At 45.4% G+C, this 21,809-nt stretch overlaps 1 protein-coding gene across 3 annotated transcripts in view; it reads left to right on the forward strand.

The window, feature by feature from the left end:
* The window catches only part of vapb (VAMP (vesicle-associated membrane protein)-associated protein B and C), a 107,573-nt gene that overhangs the window by 74,765 nt on the left and 10,999 nt on the right, over window positions 1-21,809 (forward strand). For all 3 annotated transcript variants that reach the window (XM_080205094.1, XM_080205095.1, XM_080205096.1), the window contains exons 3-4: window positions 2,147-2,250; window positions 18,826-18,906. In XM_080205094.1, the coding sequence (XP_080061220.1) occupies window positions 2,147-2,250; window positions 18,826-18,906 (185 nt within the window). The remainder of the gene's footprint in view (window positions 1-2,146; window positions 2,251-18,825; window positions 18,907-21,809) is intronic.

Here is a 21,809-nt window from a genome sequence, read left to right on the forward strand (position 1 = left end):
GGTTGTGTGGTGTCATGATCGCTGTTCTCCTGAAGACTGGGTAGTATGCTGAATACAATGGTCTGTTTGAGGTTGTGCAATTGTTTGAAGGCAAGAAGTGGGGGTGTGGGGATGGCCTTGGCGAGATGTTCGTCTTCATCAATGACATGTTGAAGACTCTAGAAAAGATGTTGTAGCTTCTCTGCTCCGGGGAAGTACTGGATGACGAAGGGTGCTCTGTCCACCGTGTCCTGTGTTTGTCTTCGGAGGAGGTCAGTGCAGTTTCTCGCTGTGGCATGTCGGAACTGTCGATCAATGAGTCGAGCGCCATATCCTGTTCTTATGAGGGCACCTTTCAGTGTCTGGAAGTGTCTGTTGCGGTTCTCCTCATCTGAGCAGATGCTGTGTATATGGAAGGCTTATCCAGAGGGGATGGCTTGTTTAATGTTTTTAGGGTGGAAGCTGGAGAAGTGGAGCATCATGAGGTTATCCATGGGCTTGCGGTACAGTGAGGTGCTGAGGTGACTGTCCTTAATGGAGGTGCATGTGTCCAAGAATGCAACCAATTCCGGAGAGTAGTCTGTGGTGACTCCATGTTAAGAAAAGATTTGGAGGTAGAGTACCACTGCCCCCCACCCTCCCCCACAATAGATATTGGGCCTTAAAAAGTCTCAAGTTACTTGCCTACAAGTGTCAAGGCTTGTGCCTGTGAAGTATAGAAAACAGGAGCAGGAGTAGGCCGATTGGCCCTTTAAGCCATTCAGTATGATCATGGTTGATCCTCTATCTTAACATTGCCCTCCCATGTTCTTCCCATGCCCCTTGACATTTTTAGCGTCTAGAAAGCTATTTCAGCCTTAAATATGTTCAATGGCTGGACCTCCTCAAATTTCTGTGGTAGAAAATTCTACAAGTTCACCATCCTCTGAGTGATGGACTATTACTGAAAGGAATCTAAGGGTTATTACTGAGGGAAATCTGGAATTATTACTGAGGGGAATCTTGAGTTTAAAAAAAAGGGGTAGCACAGTGGTTGGCACTGCTGCTTCACAGCTCCAGGGACCTGGGTTCGATTCCCGACTTGGGTCACTGTCTGTGTGGAGTTTGCATGTTCTCTTCGTGTCTGCGTGGGTTTCCTCCGGGTGCTCCGGTTTCCTCCCTCAGTCCAAAGTTGAGCAGGTTAGGTTGATTGGCCATGCTAAAATTGCCCCTTAGTGTCCTGAGATGCGTAAGTTAGAGGTATTAGCGGGTAAAATATGTAGGTACATGGGGTTAGGACCTGGGTGGGATTGTGGTCGGTGCAGACTCGATGGGCTGAATGGCCTCTTTCTGCACTGTAGGGTTCTATGATTCTATGAAGAAATTTTTCCTCATCTCTGTCCTAAATTGCCTGCCTACCTTGTATCCTGAGACTGTGACCCCCTGGTTCTAGATCCCCCGCCAGAGGAAACAACATCCTTGCATCCAACCTGTTGAATTTTTATATGTTTCCATTAGATTCTTCTAAAGTCCAGTAAATACGTGCCTAGTCCACCCAGTCTCTCTCTTCGTGCAACAATCCTGCCATTCAGTGGGAATTAGAATGGTGAACCTCCATTGCACTTGCTCTGTGACAACTATATCCTTTCTTAGATAACTGCACATGATACAGGATCCTGGTGTGGTCAGACTGTGGCATTGTACAGCTGCAGAAAGATATCTTGCTCCTATACTCAAGTCCTTTTTTAATGACAGAGCACGACCAGGAGTCTACAGTGGAATTTGGACTATCTTTGTGTACTGAACCTAGGTTACTAACTGGATCCCGACCTGTCAGGGTTTTGATTTAGTCTCTTTCTCACCGTTTTTTAAAAAAAGTTATATTTGATTAAGTATCTTGGCAGCCAAGCATCAATCACTTTGCTGCTGCGTTTCTATGAATTGGTGTTTGACATTTTATGTTCAGCCAGTCAAAGCATTGCATTTGAAGGATATTCTAACATAACTCCTAATGGGAATCTCATTACCACAGCATGGAAAAAAGAGTGGCCAAAATGTGGGTCATATTTGTGTCTTATGCAACCTTGCTGCTAATCGGATGGCTGTTATGGTGTTCAGAAGGGAGAGCAAGATAATATTTGAAGCATGGCACACCTTTCTCTTAATCCATGATCTTTTCTTTTTGTAGTGATGCTACAACCATTTGACTATGACCCCAATGAGAAAAGCAAGCACAAATTTATGGTTCAGTCCATGTTTGCTCCGCCAGACTGCCAGGACATGGAAGCAGTGGTATGTGCATCACTTTTATTACTTCATTACCTCTTTAGGTTTCATTTCAGGGGCTGTGTGGTCATTTCTATATTGAAAATTTCAATTGTCAGAGCATTTTATGAGCCTTTTTGAGAGAGAGTTCCACTTTTCCCTTTGACGGAAAAAATTTTCCTGATTTTACTCTTGAATGTCCTTTCTCCAGTGTTAAGACTGCATTTTTGCTAATCTGGATTTTCCTCCTTCCGTTCCCTGAGGAAATAATTTTTCTATAGCTATTCTTTCATGACAAGTGTTTTTCAACATTTATTGCTCACCCCTAATTGCCCTTGAACTGAGTGGCTTGCTCAGTCTTTTAGAGGATAGTTAAGAGTCAACCACATTTCGAATCTAGAGTCACACCTAGTCCAAACTGGGTAAGGACGTCAGATTTCATAGAACATAGAACACTACAGCATAAACATGCCCTTCGGCCCACAAGTTACGCCAATCATATCCCTACCTACCAGGCCATAGAAGTACCTGTAACTCCCAATCCCATGTACTCATCCAGAAGTCTCTTAAAAGACCCCAGCGAGTTTGCCTCTACCACCACCGACAGCAGCCGATTCCACTCACTCACCACCCTCTGAGTGACATTTCCTCTGCACCTGCTCCCCAGCACCTTAAACCTGTGTCCTCTCATAGTGACCATTTCAGCCCTGGGAAATAGCCTCTGAGAATCCACCCTATCTATACCTCTCAACATCTTATAAACCTCTATCAGGTCGCCTCTCAATCTTCGTCTCTTCAGGGAGAAAAGACCGAGCTCCCTGAACCCATCCTCATAAGGCATGCCAGCCAATCCAGGCAACATCGTTGTAAATCTCCTCTGCACCCTCTCAATAGCTTCCACATTCTTCTTGTAGTGAGGCGACCAGAACTGCACACAGTACTCCAAGTGGGGTCTGACAAGGGTCTTATAAAGTTGCAGCATTATCTCCCGACTCCTAAGCTCAATCCCTTGGTTAATGAAGGCTAGCACACCATACACCTTCTTGACCACATCCTCCACCTGCAAGGCCGATTTAAGAGTCCTATGGACCCGGACCCCAAGGTCCTTCTGCTCCTCAACACTGCTAAGAGTCCTACCCTTGACATTGTACTCCTTCATCCCATTGCACCTGCCAAAATGGACCAATACACATTTATCCACATTGAAGTCCATCTGCCACTTCTCTGCCCAGCCTCGCATCCTAACTATGTCTCACTGCAACTTCTGACATCCCTCCAGACTATCCACAACACTGCCAGCCTTCGTGTCATCAGCAAACTTACCAACCCATCCCTCCACTTCCCCATCCAGGTCATTTATGAAAATGACAAACAGCGAGGGTCCTAGAACAGATCCCTGAGGCACTCCACTGGTGACTGACCTCCATGCAGAAAAAAACCCATCCACAACCACTCTCTGCTTTCTGCAGGCAAGCCAGTTCTGGATCCACAAGGCAACAGCCCCTTGGATCCCATGCCCTCTCACGTTTTCAAGAAGTCTTGCATGGGGGACCTTATTAAACGCCTTGCTGAAGTCCATGTAAACCACATCCACCATTCTTCCTTTGTCAATGTGTTCAATCACATTTTCAAAGAACTCAACGAGCCCGTAAGGCATGACCTACCCTTGACAAAGCCTTCCCTTGACATTTCCTTCCGTGAAGGGCGTGAGTGAACCAAATGGGCTTTTACAATAATTGACAGTGGTTTCTTGGTCAAAATTACTGAGACCAGATTTCAATTTTTGAGTTTTATTAATTGAATTTAAATTTCACCAGCTGCTATGGTGGGATTTGAACCAATGACCCAGAGCAGTAGATGTGGAGACGCTGGTGTCGGACTGGGGGACTGGGGTAAACACAGTGAGAAGTCTGACAACACCAGGTTAAAGTCCAACAGGTTTAAATGGTAGTGCAAGTCACTGGCTTTCGAAACGCTGCCCCTTTGGAGCAGAGCAATAGTCCAGTGACGTTAACACATGCCACCGCCCACCCCTCCATGTCTCCCTAAATTCCTCAGCTACACCACTCCTCAGTTTTCCAAACTCAAGAAAAGTGAATTTAGCCATTTTAGTCCTGGTTAATTTGGGTGAATCTGTTCTTCACACTGTCTAAAGCCAGTATGTTTCCTCGAAGATGTGCTGCCAGCACTGAATATAATGCTCCAGTTGGAGTCTGACCAAGTCTCTGCAGCATTTAGATGAGGTATCTTGTATTTAAGGTCAACAAACATTAACCATCTTGTTTACTATTTTTATCTGCACTAGTCTTCCAGTGAACGTGTCTATTAACACGTGCTTTCCTCCTCCACAGTTCCTACACATCATTAAGAAAATATTCTTATTTGCCATTCTTTAGGTTTAAAGCAGATGGCCTCTCACTTCCCAACATTGGAGTTGAACTAACAGCCTACAATTTGGTGCCCTGCTTAACTTTTCTTGCACTTAAACTGTGTGCATGTTCGTCTTTTAACCCGTTCACTGAGTATGACTATTAGAATGGCTACTAGTCCCCTTCATGCTTATTACTGTCACTAGGCGAAAATGCTGGAACCCAGCATTGTGGGTATAGCAATACCACAAGGACTGTCATGGTTCAAGAAGGCAACTCATCGCCACCACCTAGGGATGGGGGATAAGTGTTGGCCTATCCAGTGATGCCTGTGTCTTGTGAACAAATCTTTAAAAAATTAAAGAACATTACTTCTCCTTAATTCTACACTGCACCTGGTTTTGGAATGTTTGCACTGCATCTGACTTTGGAGGCTAGGGGGTTTTAGCTAAGTTGGGCAGCATGGTTGGTGCAGACTTGGTGGGCCGAAGGGCCTGTTCCTGTGCTGTAATTTTCTTTGTTCTTTGATACAGCCACTGGATGGTAATTTTATAAAGTGCTTAATTATCTAGCATTAACATGCATCCCTTTTTAATCTGTTTTACTTAATGTATTTGATTTGATTTTGATTTGATTTACTATTGTCACATGTATTGGGATACAGTGAAAAGTATTATTTCTTGCGCACTGTACAGACAACACATACTGTTCACAGAGTACATAGGGAAGAAGGAAAAGAGAGTGCAGAATATAGCATTACAGTCACAATTAGGATGTAGAGAAAGATCAGCTTAATATATGGTAGGTCCATTCAAACATCTGATGGCAGCAGGGAAGAAACTGTTCTTGAGTCAGTTGGTACATGACCTCAGACTTTTGTATCTTTTTCCTAACAGACGAATGTGGAAGAGAGTATGTCCAGTGTGCATGGGGTCTTTAATTATGCTGCTGCTTTTCTGAGGCAGCAGAAATGGTAGACAGAGTCAGTGAATGAGAGGCTGGTTTGCATTATGGACTGGGCTTCGTTCACAACCCTTTTTGGTTTCTTGTGATTTTGGACAGAGCAGGAGTTATACCAAGCTGTGATACATCTGAAAAGGATGCTTCCTGTGGTACATCTGTAGCAAGTGCTGAGAGTTGTAGCAAACGTTGAATTTCCTAAGCCTCCAGAGAAAGTAGAGGCATTGATGTGCTTTTATATAAAGTATTGCTGGAGGTGAATGCATTGTTAATTGGTGACATCCTAAGTAATTGTGATTTATAGATCTAGCCTTTATTTCCTTGACTGTACAATCCAAAACCACAAATCCACTGTGGGATGTTGTAGATACAAGTTAAAGTTTTTAAATTCTCTCAGTTCTACGGTTTACATTATGTCACGACAACTACATGGAAAGGGAAAGATAGACCAACTATTAAACATGCACCTATAAGGTTTCATTATTCATTAATTATTCAATATTATTGGCGGGATGCTAGCATATATACTGACAAGATGTTTACTTAAAATAAACTGTTGCTTAAGCACAGAAGTGAGTCAAAGGAATTTATTATTTCAGCTAAGGTAAAGGAGGTAAATCACAATGAAAAGTTTCATCATTTGATAAGGGAATTGTGCAGAGTGGAAAAGGTGTTAATGTCAGCCATAAGGTCAAGAATTGGGCGTTAAGTAACTGCCCTTCTTTGCTGTCTTTTAAAATGCTTTCTTCATCTGTAATGAAGTGTGACAGATGAGCACTGGATATGAGGCTATGTTTGAGTATCCAGTAACAGCAGGAAAGAGTGATGTTCCAAGGCAGCTAGTAATGTTCAGGGGATGACTTGGTGAATCTCTGTGAACCATGTTAGACAAGAAATGAGCACTCAAATGACTGTTGATAGTAGGAGCAAATGACAACAGAATCTTGCAGAGTCAGCGTACTGTGAATAGATATTTAAGAACATAAGAAATAGGAGCAGGAGTAGGCCATCTAGCCCTTCGAGCCTGCCCCGCCATTCAGTAAGATCATGGCTGATCTGTCGTGTCTCAGTTCCGCCTTCCCGCCCTCTCCCCATAACCCTTAATCCCCTTGCCTATCAAAAACCTGTCAACCCGCGTCTTAAATATATTTAGCAAGGCAGCCTCCACCACTTCAACAGGCAGAGAATTCCAGAGATTCACCACCCCTTGAGTGAAGAAGTTCCTCCTCAACTCTGTTCTAAACCGCCCCCCCTTTACCTTGAGGCTGTGCCCCCTAGTCCTACTGTCCTTTCTGAGCAGGAAGAGCCTCTCCACCTCTATCTTATCCATCCCATTCATCATCTTATACATCTCAATGAGATCTCCCCTCATTCTTCTAAACTCTGACGAGTACAAGCCTAGTTTATTCAGCCTCTCCTCATAGTTCAACCCCCTCAACTCCGGTATCAGCCTAGTAAACCTCTTCTGCACTCCCTCCAAGGCCAAAATATCCTTGCGTAAGTGCAGCGACCAAAACTGCACACAGTACTCCAGCTGTGGCCTCACCAGTGCCCTGTACAGTTGCAGCAAGACCTCCCTACTTTTATATTCAATCCCTCTCGCTATGAAGGCCAGCATCCCATTCGCCTTCCTGACCACCTGCTGCACCTGCAGGCTGGGTTTTTGCAACTCATGCACAAGGACCCCAAGGTCCCTCTGCACCGTCGCCTGCTGCAGTTTTTCGCCACGTAAGTAATAGTCCTTCCTACCATTATTCCTACCAAAGTGGACAACTTCACACTTGCCAACATTAAATTCCATTTGCCAGTTCCTGGCCCATTCGCCCAGCCTATCTAGATCCTTCTGCAGACTTTCCACACCCTCCGCACAATTTGCCGTTCCACCAATCTTGGTGTCATCAGCAAATTTCGACACCATACACTCGGTTTCCTCCTCCAGATCATCTATATAAATGGTAAATAGTTGAGGCCCCAGCACCGACCCCTGGGGCACTCCACTAGTCACCAACCGCCAATCCGAATAGCACCCATTGACCCCCACTCTCTGCCTCGTATTTGACAGCCAATCCCCTATCCACGCTAACACCCTACCCCCAACTCCATGCCCCCTGACCTTCTGTAATAACCTCTTGTACGGCACCTTATCAAACGCCTTCTGAAATCAAGAAAGACCACATCCACCGGCTCTCCTCTATCCACCGCCCGAGACACATCTCAAAGAACTCCAATAAATTCGTCAGACACGACTTCCCCTTAACGAAACCGTGCTGCGTCTGCTCTATCAAACAATTCTCCTCAAGATGCCTTGCTATTTTCTCCTTGATCACGGATTCTAACATTTTACCTACAACAGACGTTAAACTAACCGGCCTATAATTCCCTGCCTTTTGCCTGCCACCCTTCTTAAACAACGGCGTAACATTAGCCGTTTACCAATCTTCCAGCACCTCCCCGGAATCCAGCGAGGTTTGGAAAATAATCACCAAGGCATCCACTATCACCTCCGCCATTTCTTTCAGAACACTTGGATGCATTCCATCCAGTCCTGGGGACTTGTCCACAATCAGTCCCTCCAGTCTGTCGAGCACTGCCTCTCTAGTAACAATAATGTCATTCAGGCCCTCCACTCCTACCATCTTTCCAACACCCGGCAAAGTATTCACGTCCTCCTCCGTGAAGACCGAAACAAAAAAGTTATTCAAGGCCTCAGCCATTTCCCCATCCCCTACCACTAAGTCCCCCCTCTCATCCTCTAAGGATCCAACGTTCACCCTAGTCAGCCTCTTCCTTTTTATATATTTATAAAAACTTACTGTCCTTTTTTATATTAAGCACTAGCCCAGCTTCATAGTTTATCCCACCCTTCTTTGTCATTCTTTGTTGATATTTAAACCTCTCCCAATCTTCTTCTTGCCCACTACTCTTAGCTACTCTAAACGCATCCGCTTTTAATTTAACACTTTCCTTTACCTCCTTCGTTATCCAAGGCTGATTATCTCTCCTCCTACGATCCTTTTTAACCATCGGAATAAATTTCTGCTGAGCACCAAGAAAGATCTCCTTTAAGATTCTCCACTGTTCCTCAGCAGACCTACCTTCCAATGCGCTCCCCCAATCAACATTCGCCAATTCCTCTCTCATCCTATCGTACTCCCCTCCGTTCAAACAAAGGACACATGTCCGGGAGCGCACTTTCTCCTCCTCCATCTGCATCAGAAACTCCACCATACAATGATCACTCTTCCCAAGAGGATCCTTCACCACAAGGTCCCTAATTCTACCTGCCTCATTACATAACACCAGATCCAAGATAGCTCGCTCCCTCGTCGGCTCCAACACACACTGTTCAAGGAAACTATCCCGGCAGCATTCCAAGAACTCCTCCTCGAGCCCACCGCGTCCAACATGGGTCGACCAATCAATATGTAGATTGAAATCCCCCATAATTATCGCCATTCCATTCCTGCACGCTGCATTTATTTGCACGTTAACAGCCCGCCCCACCTCTAGATCATTATTTGGGAGCCTATAGACAACACCCACCAGCGTCTTCCTCCCTTTTCTGCTCCCAATCTCCACCCACAACGATTCCACTTTCTGCTCTTTGGCTCCTATATCATCCCTTACTACCATCCTGATGCTATCCTTAATCAGCAGAGCTACGCGCCCCCCCCTTTTTCCTCCCGCCTATCCTTCCTAAACACTTGATACCCCTGTACATTCAACTCCCAGTCCCTGTCACCTTGCAGCCACATCTCTGTAATGGCCACCAGATCATATCCATTTGTGCTGATCTGCACCACCAGCTCATTCACTTTATAAGCCCTATCTACAGTCCTATCTACATGATTTGCCAGGACTCTGGTCCCAGCACGGTTCAGACCAACCCCGTCCCACCTACCCCAGTACTGATGCCAATGTCCCATAAATTCAAACCCATTCCTCCCACACCAATCCCTGAGCCAACCATTCACTTCCTTAATCTTAGCAACCTTACGTCCGTCTGCACACGGTTCAGGCAGCAGTCCAGAGATAACCACCTTGTTGGTTCTACTTTTTAATTCCATTCCCAGCTTTTCATACTCCCTCCCCAGATCCTCAGTTCGCATTTTGCGTACGTTGTTAGCACCCACATGTACTACAACGACCGGATTCCCGCCCTCCCACTCCAGGTTCCTCTGCAGCCCAGATGCGACATCCTGGACCCGAGCACCAGGCAGACAACACGCCCTTCTGTGCACTTTGTCATTGTGACAAAGGACAGTGTCAATACCCTTAACCACACTATCCCCAATTACTACTATGTTCCTTTTCACCTTCTCTTGGCCTATGTCCTGTGACCTGCATCACTGTACCGTGTGCAGCTTGCTCACCAACCTCACAGCCCTCGTTCTCATCCACACTGGAAACAAGAACCTCAAACCTGTTGTGTAGATTGAGAGGCTGAGGCATTTGGTCCCCACCCTCCTCCCTCCGGTCCCCACCCTCCTCCCTCCGGTCCCCACCCTCCTCCCTCCGGTCCCCACCCTCCTCCCTCCTCTCAGCAGCCCCCTCCTGGTCCTGACCCTTAGAGTTAGCCAGTCTAGGATTGTGGATGTCTCTTGCACCCCATTATCAATGCCTCCCCCCTCCCCCCCCCCCCCCCCCCCCCCCTCCCCCCTCCCCCCTCCTCCCTCCCTCCTCCCCTCCCTCCCTCCCTCCCTCCCCCCCTCCCTCTCCCTCCCTCCTCCCCCTCTCCCTCCCTCCCTCCTCCCCCTCCCTCCCTCCTCCCTCCTCCCCCTCCCTCCCCCCCCCCCCTCCCCTCCCCCCCCCCCCCTCCTCCCCCCCCCCCCCCCCCCCCCCCCCCCCCCCCCCCCCCCCCCCCCCCTCCCCCCCCCCTCCCCCCCCCCCGATGAGCCTCAGTGTCTGTAGCTCAGAGGCCAGCTCATCTACCTTGAGCTGGAGCTCCTCCAGCAACCTGCACTTACTGCAGACGTGTTCACTGGGAAGGACCCTGGGGTCCACCAGCTCCCACATCATACAGAAACAGCACATCACATGCCCCTCCATTATTCCCTTTAGTACTACTGACAAACGCAAACTTACCTGGCCCTTTTCTCCTAAGCCCTAGCAGCTCACTCTGCTTCCCTCTCACTCCACTGCCCGCTGTCTCCACCAGGCCTCCTTTTAAACCTGCCACTGTTTAAAAGCCTACTTACCCACAAATCCCTGCTATCCACTCCCTTTGAATGCTTAAAGCGGTAAACACAAAAAGCCCGTGAAAATGCTTTTATATGAATCTAACAGTCCTACAAGGTAAGTTCTTACTAAACACTAAAAAGCCCACAAAAATGCTTTTAAATGATTTAAACAGTTTTTAAACAGGTAATTTCTTACCTGACTCACTGCTCCTTCACTCCGCCTGCTTTTAATCGCATCTGTATTCACAACACAGCCACCATTTGTTCCTCAAAAGTGCAGAGCTCAAATGGGTAACCCCTAAAGCTGTCTTTTGCCATTTAATCCACTCTTTTCAAGCACTCCCTCCAGGCCCCATCTCTGTCTCTCAAATTCCCTTTTTTTTAACTCTCATATCATTCCCTCTCTTACTCACCATCTGTAAGTTTAAGTTTATTTATTGTTGTCACAAGTAGGCTGACATTAACACTGCAATGAAGTTACTGTGAAAATTCCCTGGTTGCCACACTCCGCTGACTGTTCGGGAAACTGAGGGAGAATTTAGCATGACCACTGCACCTAATCTTCTGTCTGTCTGTCTCTTTCTGTCCCTCCCTCGTGCCCTGTACCCAAGCTAAGCCATCATTCCTCACTTCACCTACCACCCTTCTCGCAACCCCCACTACTTCAGTACAGTTTATCACTGACTGCAAATGCCATTAAAAATGAGCTTTTGGCGGCTATGTGATGCGAACATGAGTATAGTTGTGTTTCCACGGATTCTGGCGTTATTCAACCTGTAATCCTTTCATTTGTCACGCTCACGCAGCTCATAATTATCTAATCTGAAAGTGAGACCTCCATTTGGAAGATTTCTGATGAAATATTGGTGACAAAATGCCAAGAAATTTTAAGAAACCTATCAATAAAAAAAGGAGCCAGAAGTAACTGGGGTGGACCTGACTCCTCAGCATGCTGAGTTAGTGAATGAACAGGCATTCGATCTGGCACTGTTGAAGGCATTTCAAATGATGACTGCTAATGTTATCAACGTCATTGATGAGAAACTCAGTCTATTAGCCCAAAGTATCAGTGCTCGTACTATAGAAGTGCAGAATATTGGCAAAAGGCTTGATGAAGCATAGGAGATAATTGTTACCCTTGAAAAATGCAACCTCCTAGAACAAAGAAGAACAAAGAACAACCCAGCACGGGAAACAGGCCCTTCGGCCCAACGAGCCCGCGCCGCCATCTTAACAAAGCATTTTCCTACACCTACCTTGACCCGTATGGTAACCCCATTGGAAACCAGATTCAGGGGAGAATAGTTTAGGGACAGTTTGTTACTCCAATCAGCCTAAGAGCACATCTTTGGAGTGTGGGAGGAAACCGGAGCACCTGGAGGAAACCCACGCAATCACAGGGAGAATGCGCAAACTCCCACAGACACTGGCCCAAATCCATGTATCTGCACAGCTAGCAGTGATAGTCACTGAGCTGTTGTGGTGCCCATCTGCTGGTCCAGTTTTAAGCACACACAACGACACGAAGTACTAGGCCACTCTCGAAACATCCAAGAGCAGCCCACGCACGACCCACCGTGTGCATGCCCCTCGTTAGACAACAAGGTGGACCGACACACCTGCGGAGTAAAAGAGACAAAACATCAACATGTAGCATTAGATTTCCAGTAACATCCCGAGGCTCTGACCCTTTTTAAAACCATCTCCTATAACCCTCCATCCCTGTTTCACCCATGTGCCTTTCTAAGTAAACCTTAAACAAGTCCAGTGTGCCTGCCTCCACCACCTTACTTGGTAGTCCATTCCATACCCCCACAGCCCTTTGTGTGAAAAACTTTCCTCTAGTATCCAAATTATACTTCTCCCCCCTCACCCTTAGCTTGTGACCCCTTGTGATATTTGACTCCAATCTAGGAAAAAGCCTGCCACTGTTGACTCTATCTATACCATTCATTATTTTGTACACCTCTATCAGATCCCCCCTTAATCTCTGTCTTTCTAAGGAAAAGAGCCCCAGTTTACCCAATCTTTCCTCATAACCCAGTCCTTCCATACCAAGCAGCATCCTGGTAAACCCCCTCTGCACTCTCTCCAGGGTCTCCACATCCTTCCGGTAGTAAGGTGATCAGAACTGGACGCAGTACTCCAAATGCGGTCTAACCAACGTTCTGTACAACTGTGGCATTAGACGCCAGCTCTTATACTCTATACCCCTTCCTATAAAGGCTAGCATTCCCTAGGCTTTCTTCGCAATATACCAGCCTATCTATATCCTGCTGTGACACCTGACAATCCTCCTCACTATCGCCAATCCTGCCATCTTGGTGTCATCTGCAAACTTGCTGATCACACCGCGTACGCCCTCTTCCAAGTCATTTATATATATTGTGAATAGAGGTCCCAGTACTGAGCCCTGCGGCACACCACTGGTGACAGACCTCCAGCTAGAAAAGGACCCTTCCACTACTACTCTCTGTCTCCTATTGCCCAGCCAGTTTTCAATCCATCTAGATACCTGTCTCTGTATCCCATGTGCCTTAACCTTTTCTATCAGCCTACCGTGAGGGACTTTGTCAAACGCCTTACTGAAATCCATATAGATGACATAAGAACATAAGAAATAGGAGCATGAGTAGGCCATCTAGCCCTTCGAGCCTGCCCCGCCATTCAATAAGATCATGGCTGATCTGTCGCTGCTCAGTTCCACTTTCCCGCTTTCTCCCCATAAGCCTTAATCCCCTCTCTTATCAAAAACCCATCAACCCGCGTCTTAAAAATATCTAGCGAGGCAGCCTCCACCGCTTCAATGGGCAGAGAATTCCAGAGATTCACCACCCTTTGAGTGAAGAAGTTCCTCCTCAACTCCGTTCTAAACCGCCCCCCTTTTATCTTGAGGCTGTGCCCCCTAGTCCTACTGCCTTTTTTGAGCGGGAAGAGTCTCTCCACCTCTATCCTATCCATCCCATTCATCATCTTATACGTCTCAATGAGATCTCCCCTCATTCTTCTAAACTCTAACGAGTACAAGCCCAGTTTATTCAGCCTCTCCTCATAGCTCAACCCCCTCAACTCCGGTATCAGCCTAGTAAACCTCCTCTGCACTCCCTCCAAGGCCAAAATATCTTTGCGCAGGTGCGGCGCCCAAAACTGCACACAGTACTCCAGCTGCGGCCTCACCAATGCCCTATACAGCTGCAGCAAGACCTCCCTACTTTTATATTCAATCCCCCTCGCTTTGAAGGCCAGCATCCCATTTGCCTTCCTGACCACCTGCAAGCTGGGTTTTTGCGACTCATGCACAAGGACCCCGAGGTCCCTCTGCACCGTCGCCTGCTGCAGTTTTTCGCCCCGTAAGTAATAGTCCTTCCTACCATTCTTCCTACCAAAGTGTACCATTCTTCCTACCAAAGACATCAACGGCTCGTCCATCGTCAACTGTTTTTGTCACCTCCTCAAAAAATTCTACCAGATTCGTAAGGCAAGACCTCCCCTGAACAAAGCCATGCTGCGTATCTCTAATCAGATCACAACGCTCCAAATGCTTATACATCCTATCCCTAAGAATTTTTTCCAACAACTTTCCTACCACCGATGTCAAAATCACTGGCCTATAATTACCAGGGTTATCCCTACTGCCCTTTTTAATCAGCGGTACCACGTTAGCTATCCCCCAGTCCTCTGGGACCTCACCTGTGTCCAAAGAAGAGACAAAGATTTGCGTCAGAGGCCCAGCAATTTCATCTCTCACCTCCCTAAGCAGCCTGGGATAAATGCCATCAGGCCCCGGAGCTTTATCAGTTTTTATGCTACCTAAAAACCCTAACACTTCCTCCCTCGTAATGGATATTTCTTTCAACTGGTCTACAGCTCCCTCCAAGACATTACAAGACACCAAGCCCCTCTCCTTCGTGAATACCGACGCAAAGTATTCATTCAGGATCTCCCCCATTCCCTCAGACTCAATGCATAGCTCCCCTCCTTTGTCCCTAAGAGGATCTATTTTCCCTCTAACCACCCTCTTGTTCCTAATATAAGAGTAAAATGCCTTTGGATTTTCCTTAATCCTATCAGCCAAAGCAATTTCATGCCCCCTTTTCACCCTTCTAACTCCCCTTTTGCGCTCCCTCCTGCTCTCTCTATATTCCTCCGGTGCTTTCTCCATTCCCAGTTGCTTAGACCTAACATATGCCTCTCTCTTCTTCCTGACCAAGTCCTCAATATCCCCTGTAATCCACGGCTCTCTGATCCTGCCTTTCCCATCCTTCCTCTTTACCGGCACATGAGAGACTGAGGGATTTGAGGTTGTTTTTGTTAGAAAGAAGGCGGCTAAGAGGGGACCTTATTGAAACATATAAGATGATTAGAGGTTTAGATAGGGTGGACAGTGATAGCCTTTTTCCTCGGATGGAGAAAGCTAGCACGAGGGGCCATAGCTATAAATTAAGGGGTGGTAGTTATAGGACGGATGTCAGGGGTAGGTTCTTTACCCAGAGGGTGGTGAGGGATTGGAATGCCCTGCCTGCTGCAGTTGTAAATGCGCCTAGTTTGGGGGCGTTTAAGAGATCCGTGGATAGGTTTATGGATGGAAAGGGTTTGGTTTAGGTTAGAGGATCATTGCTTTTTAACTGGTCGGCGCAACATCGTGGGCCGAAGGGCCTGTTCTGCGCTGTAATGTTCTATGTTCTATGTCTTTCCTGCAACATTTTCAGTTTGCCCTTGAAAGCCTCCCATTTGCCAACTGTGGACTTACCTGCTAACAACCTCTCCCAATCAGTGTCCTTCAGCTGCTTCCTAATCCGGCTATTGCCCGCCTTCCCCTAGTTCAGCACCCTCCCCTTCGGACAGCACTCATCCTTTTCCATTTTTATCCTAAAGTAGACAGACTTGTGGTCACTGTTAACCACATGTTCGCCTACTGCAACCTCAACCACCTGACCCGGCTCATTACCCAAAACTAAATCCAGTATAGCCCCCTCCCTGGTTGAGGCCTGCTTACTATCTTTGGAATAGCAGCTGTGTGGTGCGTTAGAATTCCTTGGTGATCTGGAGAATTGAGGCAGGAGAAAAAATGCCTGGATTGTTACTTTGCCAGAAGGAACTGAGGGTCAGCTCCTAGTTAAATTACTTTGAGTGCTAGCGAATACGTTTTCTTTATTTAGAAACAAGAGTTGGGTGCTTTAAGTTAGAAAGGACACAGTGTTCCTAGGCTTCAGAAATACAATACGAACAGCGACACTACCTGTAATTATGTCTTCTAATAACATCAAAGATCACCAAAGAGTATTGGAGGCAGCTAGATGTAATAGGGCCTTGCTCTATGATGGAGCAAATGTCCCTTTCTTCTAGGATTCCTCATTGCTGATACAACAGATGCACTAGGGTTTCAATGAACTTAGAACATAACTGAAAGCCATTGGAGTGCAATATGCACTCTGTACTGTATCCTGCTACACTGAAGATGGCATTCAATAACTCCATAAGGATATTTATTACGACATGGAGGTTGTTCCCCCTTAAGACATAAGCTAAATCCCCCAAAGAGGAATAATCGGTGAGGGAAGATGAACTGTCCTTCAGTGACATTTAGTGGTTAACTAACAGAAGTACCTGACACTCACTTTAAAATGAACGTTTAACAATTTATTTATTTATTTAACTAACTGGGAACTTTAACTAAACAAGTAGTTTAGTTAATAAACTACTAAACTAGATCTAGACCAGTTGGAGACTTGGGCAGAGAAATGGCAGATGGCATTTAATCCGGACAGGTGTGTGATAATGCATTTTGTAGGAGTTATACAGTAAATGGTAGAACCCTTAGGAGTATTGACAGAGAGATCTGGGCGTACATGCCCACCAATCACTGAAAATGGCAAAGCAGGTGGGTAAGGTCGTCAAGAAGGCATACTTTCATCAGTCAAGGCATTGAGTATAAATATTCGCAGGTCATGTTGCAACTGTACAGAACCTTAATTAGGCCTCATTTAGAATATTGTGCACAATTCTGGTCACCACATTACCAGAAAGATTGGATGCTTTGGAGAGAGTGAAGAGGTTTACCAGGATGCTGCCTGATCTAGAGGGTATTAGCTTTGAGGACAGGTTGGATAAACTCAGTTTCTTCTCACTAGAATGATGGAGGTTGAAGGGTGACCTGACAAGGGCTTACAAGATTATGAGTGGCATGGAGAGAGTGGGTAGTCAGATGCCCTTTCCTAGGGTAGGAAAAGTCAAGTACTAGGGGACATAGGTTTAAGGTGCATGGGGAAAAATTTAGAAGAGATATGTGAAGCAAGTTTTTTTTTACACAGAAGGTGGTGAATGTCTGAAACGTGTTGCCCAGGGAGGTGGGCTATGTAGCACTGCCTCTAATATATGCGAGAATGTGAACTTTGCCATGTTTCTGTGGCTTTGTTCTCTTTTCTCCCATCCTGTTACTTGTCCTCTATGTTTTTTGTGTATGTTGAACATACTGAACCAACTGCGTTGGTTTCCCCCTGCTTTTTTCTCTGTCTGGTTTTGAGGGTGTGTTGTGTTAATTGTAAAAATGTTAAAACTCTAACAAAAATGTGCTTTCTAAATATTACTGCTTCTCAAGAGTTTGAGTGCATTGGAATTTGTGAATTTCTACTTGTGCGTCACTTCTGTAAAATACTGCACCTTCTCAAGACTTCTTGAGAAGGTGAGAGGGCATGGGATCCAGGGGGCTTTGGCCTTGTGGGTCCAGAACTGGCTTGCCTGCAGAAGGCAGAGAGTGGTTGTGGATGGGTCTTTTTCTGCATGGAGGTCGGTCACCAGTGGAGTGCCCCAGGGATCTGTTCTAGGACCCTTGCTGTTTGTCATTTTCATAAGTGACCTGGATGAGGAAGTGGAGGGATGGGTTAGTAAGTTCGCAGACGATACGAAGGTTGGTGGTGTTGTGGATGGTCTGGAGGAATGTCAGAAGTTGCAGCAGGACATAGATAGGATGCAAGACTGGGCGGAGAAGTGGCAGATGGACTTCAACGCAGATAAATGTGTAGTGGTCCATTTTGGCAGGACCAATGGGATGAAGGAATACAATATCAAGGGTAGGACTCTTAGCTGTGTTGAAGAGCAGAGGGATCTTGGGGTCCGGGTCCATAGGACTGTTAAATTGGCCTCGCAGGTGGAGGATGTGGTCAAGAAGGCGTATGGTGTACTGGCCTTCATTAATTGAGGGATTGAGTTTAGGAGTTGGGAGGTAATGCTGCAACTTTATAAGACCCTTGTCAGACCCCACTTGGAGTACTGTGCGCAGTTCTGGTCGCCTCACTATAGGAAGGACGTGGAAGCTATTGAAAGGGTGCAGAGGAGATGTACAAGGATGTTGCCTGGATTGGGAGGCATGCCTTATGAAGATAGGTTGAGGGAGCTGGGAGTCTCCCCCCTGGAGAGACGAAGGTTGAGAGGCGACCTGATAGAGGTTTATAAGATGTTGAGAGGAATAGATAGGGTAGATTCTCAGAGGCTATTTCCCATGGCTGAAATGGTCGCTATGAGAGGACACAGATTTAAGGTGCAGGGAAGCAAGTACAGAGGAGGTGTTAGGGGTAAGTTTTTCACTCAGAGGGTGGTGAGTGAATGGATTCAGCTGCCGTCGGTGGTGGTGGAGGCGAACTCACTGGGGTCTTTTAAAAGACTTCTGGATGAGTATATGGGATCTAATGGGATTGGGGGTTATAGATAGATCTATGGCTTAGTAGGTATAGAAGTGATCGCCGCAACTAGTGGGCCAAAGGGCCTGTTTGTGCTGTAGCGTTCTATGTTCTATATTGAGTCTTCTCAATTTGCTGCTGTTGAGCTCTCAGTCTTTTCTATTTGAGAATTCCCAGCTTGCAAGCTGGGAATCCTGGGCAGCCACATTTAGGTGAAAATGGATTCTGGCTGATGCACAGTGTTGCCACCTGTCAGGCTGGGTTCCCACTGAATACCACATTGAACTGTGAAATCCTCTAGTCTTCTCATTTCCTAATTTGACAGACTTCCTTCATATGAAATGGATTAGCAGTAGCTACTGTACAAAGGATTGATGATGATTAAATGCTAAACCCGTTTACTCTGATTTTTTACAGTGGAAAGATGCAAAGCCAGATGATTTAATGGACTCGAAGCTGCGATGTGTCTTTGAGCTGCCCTCTGAAAACGAGAAAACAGTAAGTTGAAAAGGGTCATGTCTGGAAATGAGGGAGGGGACCCAGTCGTGATGATTTTCCCATTGAGAGATGGGGAAGTTCAGCGCCCGCTGATCTCATGATGCTGGCATTATGTGGCATCTTTGTTGCAACAGTGGACATCTGAAATAGAAAGTAGCAGCAGACATTTCATGTTCAGGGCAATTCAATGCTTAGCCAAATCATAGCTCAGTTACTTTGAAGGTTGCAGTTTAATGGAAATCACAGAAAACTCAGTGAGATAGTCAAGGGAATGTGCAAACTTCCACAGCTTCACATTGTTCACATTTGTACCAGTTAAACTATTGAATTTGAGCATTGTCGGGATCAGATTTTGCTTTTGTAAATTGACGTTGTTTCTCGTTGGCCTTGGTGTTCCTTCTATCGCGCCTTCATCCACCTTTAGCCTCCTGCATCACTTTAACCACCTGTGGAGTGCAAGTACTCACTGGACGCTGGCCATTGACACTTGGCCCAGGTGAATTTTTAATGCAACGTATATTTTAATAATTGCAGACTCCTCTATACTCACTGTAATATCATAGCCTGCCATTGCCAGCACAGAAACCTGACACTTCATGTATTTATTTCCTGGTATAAATTTAAGTAGCTTTCCTAAATGTGCCTCTGGCATTCAGGTAGTTGTAATGCATTGTTTCATTCTGAAAAGCAGTAGCAATCAAATATTGCAATTGGACTGAATGTAAGAAATAGGAGCAGGAATAGGCCTTATGGCTCCTAATGTCTGTTCTGCTATTCAGTAAGATGATGCCTGATCAGATTTTTGCCTCAACTCTGCTTTTCTGCCTGTCCTGCCACCCCCCACTTACTCTTCCCTCACCAATAGATCAAGAATCTATCTCAACCTTGAGTATATATACCTTGAATATATTTATGATCCAGATTTCACTGTGCTCTGGGTAGAGATCACAAGTTTGAGAGAGGCAAAATTTCCTGATCTCCAATTTAAATTGCTAGCTCCTTATTTTGAAATTATGTTTCTGAGTTCTCACTTCCCCCACAAAAGGGTACATTTTCTCAACATTTTGATTTGATTTATTATTGTCACAAGTATTGGTATATGGTAAAAAGTATTGTTTCTTGCGTTATACAAACAAAGCATACCATTCATAGAGTTCATAGAGAAGGAAAGAGGGTGCAGAATGTAGTGTTACATTCATGGCTAGGGTATGGAGAAAGATCAACTTAAGATAGGTTCATTCAAAAGTCCGATGACAGCAGGGAAGAAGTTCTTGAGTTGGTTGGTACATGATCTCAGACTTTTGTATGCTTTTCCCAATGGAAGAAGGTGGAAGAGAGTATGTCCGGGGTCCTTGATTTTGCTGGCTGCTTTTCTGAGGCAGTGGAAAGTGTGGACAGAGACAATGGATGGGAGGCTCGTTGCGTGATGGACTGTGATATGTTCACAACCCTTTGCCTCTTGTGGCCTTGGTCAAAGAAGGAGCTATACCAAGCTGTGATAAATGCGGAAAGGTGCATCTGTAAAAATTGGGGAGAGTTGTATCCTGGCAAGTTCCCACAGAATCTTTTATATTTCAGAAAGATTCCCTCTTATTCAAGGAAGTTTTCTTCAAGGAAATTTGGCGCATCAATATGACTCTCATCAACTTTTACAGATGCACCGTAGAAAGCATTCTTTCTGGTTGTATCACAGCTTAATATGGCTCCTGCTCTGCCCAAGACCACAAGAAACTACAAAAGATTGTGAATGTAGCCCAGTCCATCATGCAACCAGCCTCCCGTCCATTGACTCTGTTTATGCTTTCCGCTGCCTCGGCAAAGCAGTCAGCATAATTAAGGACCCCACGCACCCCGGACATTCTCTCTTCCACCTTCTTCTGAGATCATATACCAACTTCTTCTGAGGGCACATACCAACCAAGAACAGCTTCTTCCCTGCTACTGTCAGACTTTTGAATGGATTTACCTTGCATTAAATTGATCTTTCTCTACACTCTAGCTATGACTGTAACGTTACATTCTGCATTCTCTCATTTCCTTCTCTATGAACAGTATGTTTTGCCTGTATAGCGTGCAAGAAACAATGCTTTTCAGTATGTTAATACATGTGACAATAATAAATAAAATCGTATTCTGCTGAACTCCAGTGAGTATTGCTCCAGCTTGGTCAACCTTTCCTCATAAGTCACTCTTTCGTTGCAGCAATAAATCTTGTGAACATTCTTTGAACTGCTTCAAATAAGGAGACCAAAGCTATACACAGTACTCTAAATATGGAACTTCAATGCCCTGTAAAGTTGTAACAAGTCTTTGCTGTTTTTTTAATCCATCCTCCTTGCAATAAAGATCAACATTCCATTTGTCTTCCCAATTACTTGCTATATCTATAACGTTTCAAGATTCATGTACAAGGCCAGGCACTTCCTTTTGAATGGAACATTCTGTTGCCCCTCTTTAAATGATATTTTGTTTTTCTATTCTTCCAATTAAAATGGACAGACTCTCATTTTCCTTTATTATAATCCATTTTCCAAATTTTAGCCCACTCACTTAACCACTTGGCAGACTCTTTGCACCCTCCCTCATAATTTGCTTTCCTATCTATCTTTGTATCATCAGCAAATTTGCCTGCAATACACTCAGTCCCTTCATCAAAGTTATTGATATAGACTGGAAATAGTTGAGGAATGACCATTGATCCCTGCAGCATTCCACTAGTTACAATTTGCTAAAATGAAAATAATCCATTTATCCCAATAGTGTTTTCTTTAGTTAGTCAGTCCTCTGTATATTACTTCCAGTGCAATGAGCTCTTATCTTACACAACAACCTTTCTTTTATATGGATCCTTATCAAATCCCTTTTGGAAGTATAAAGATTTGTAAATGGGGAATTAGCCAATT

Source organism: Carcharhinus amblyrhynchos, chromosome 16 (assembly GCF_965287045.1).
Source record: "Carcharhinus amblyrhynchos chromosome 16, sCarAmb.v2.hapA, whole genome shotgun sequence".
Taxonomy (NCBI): domain Eukaryota; kingdom Metazoa; phylum Chordata; class Chondrichthyes; order Carcharhiniformes; family Carcharhinidae; genus Carcharhinus; species Carcharhinus amblyrhynchos.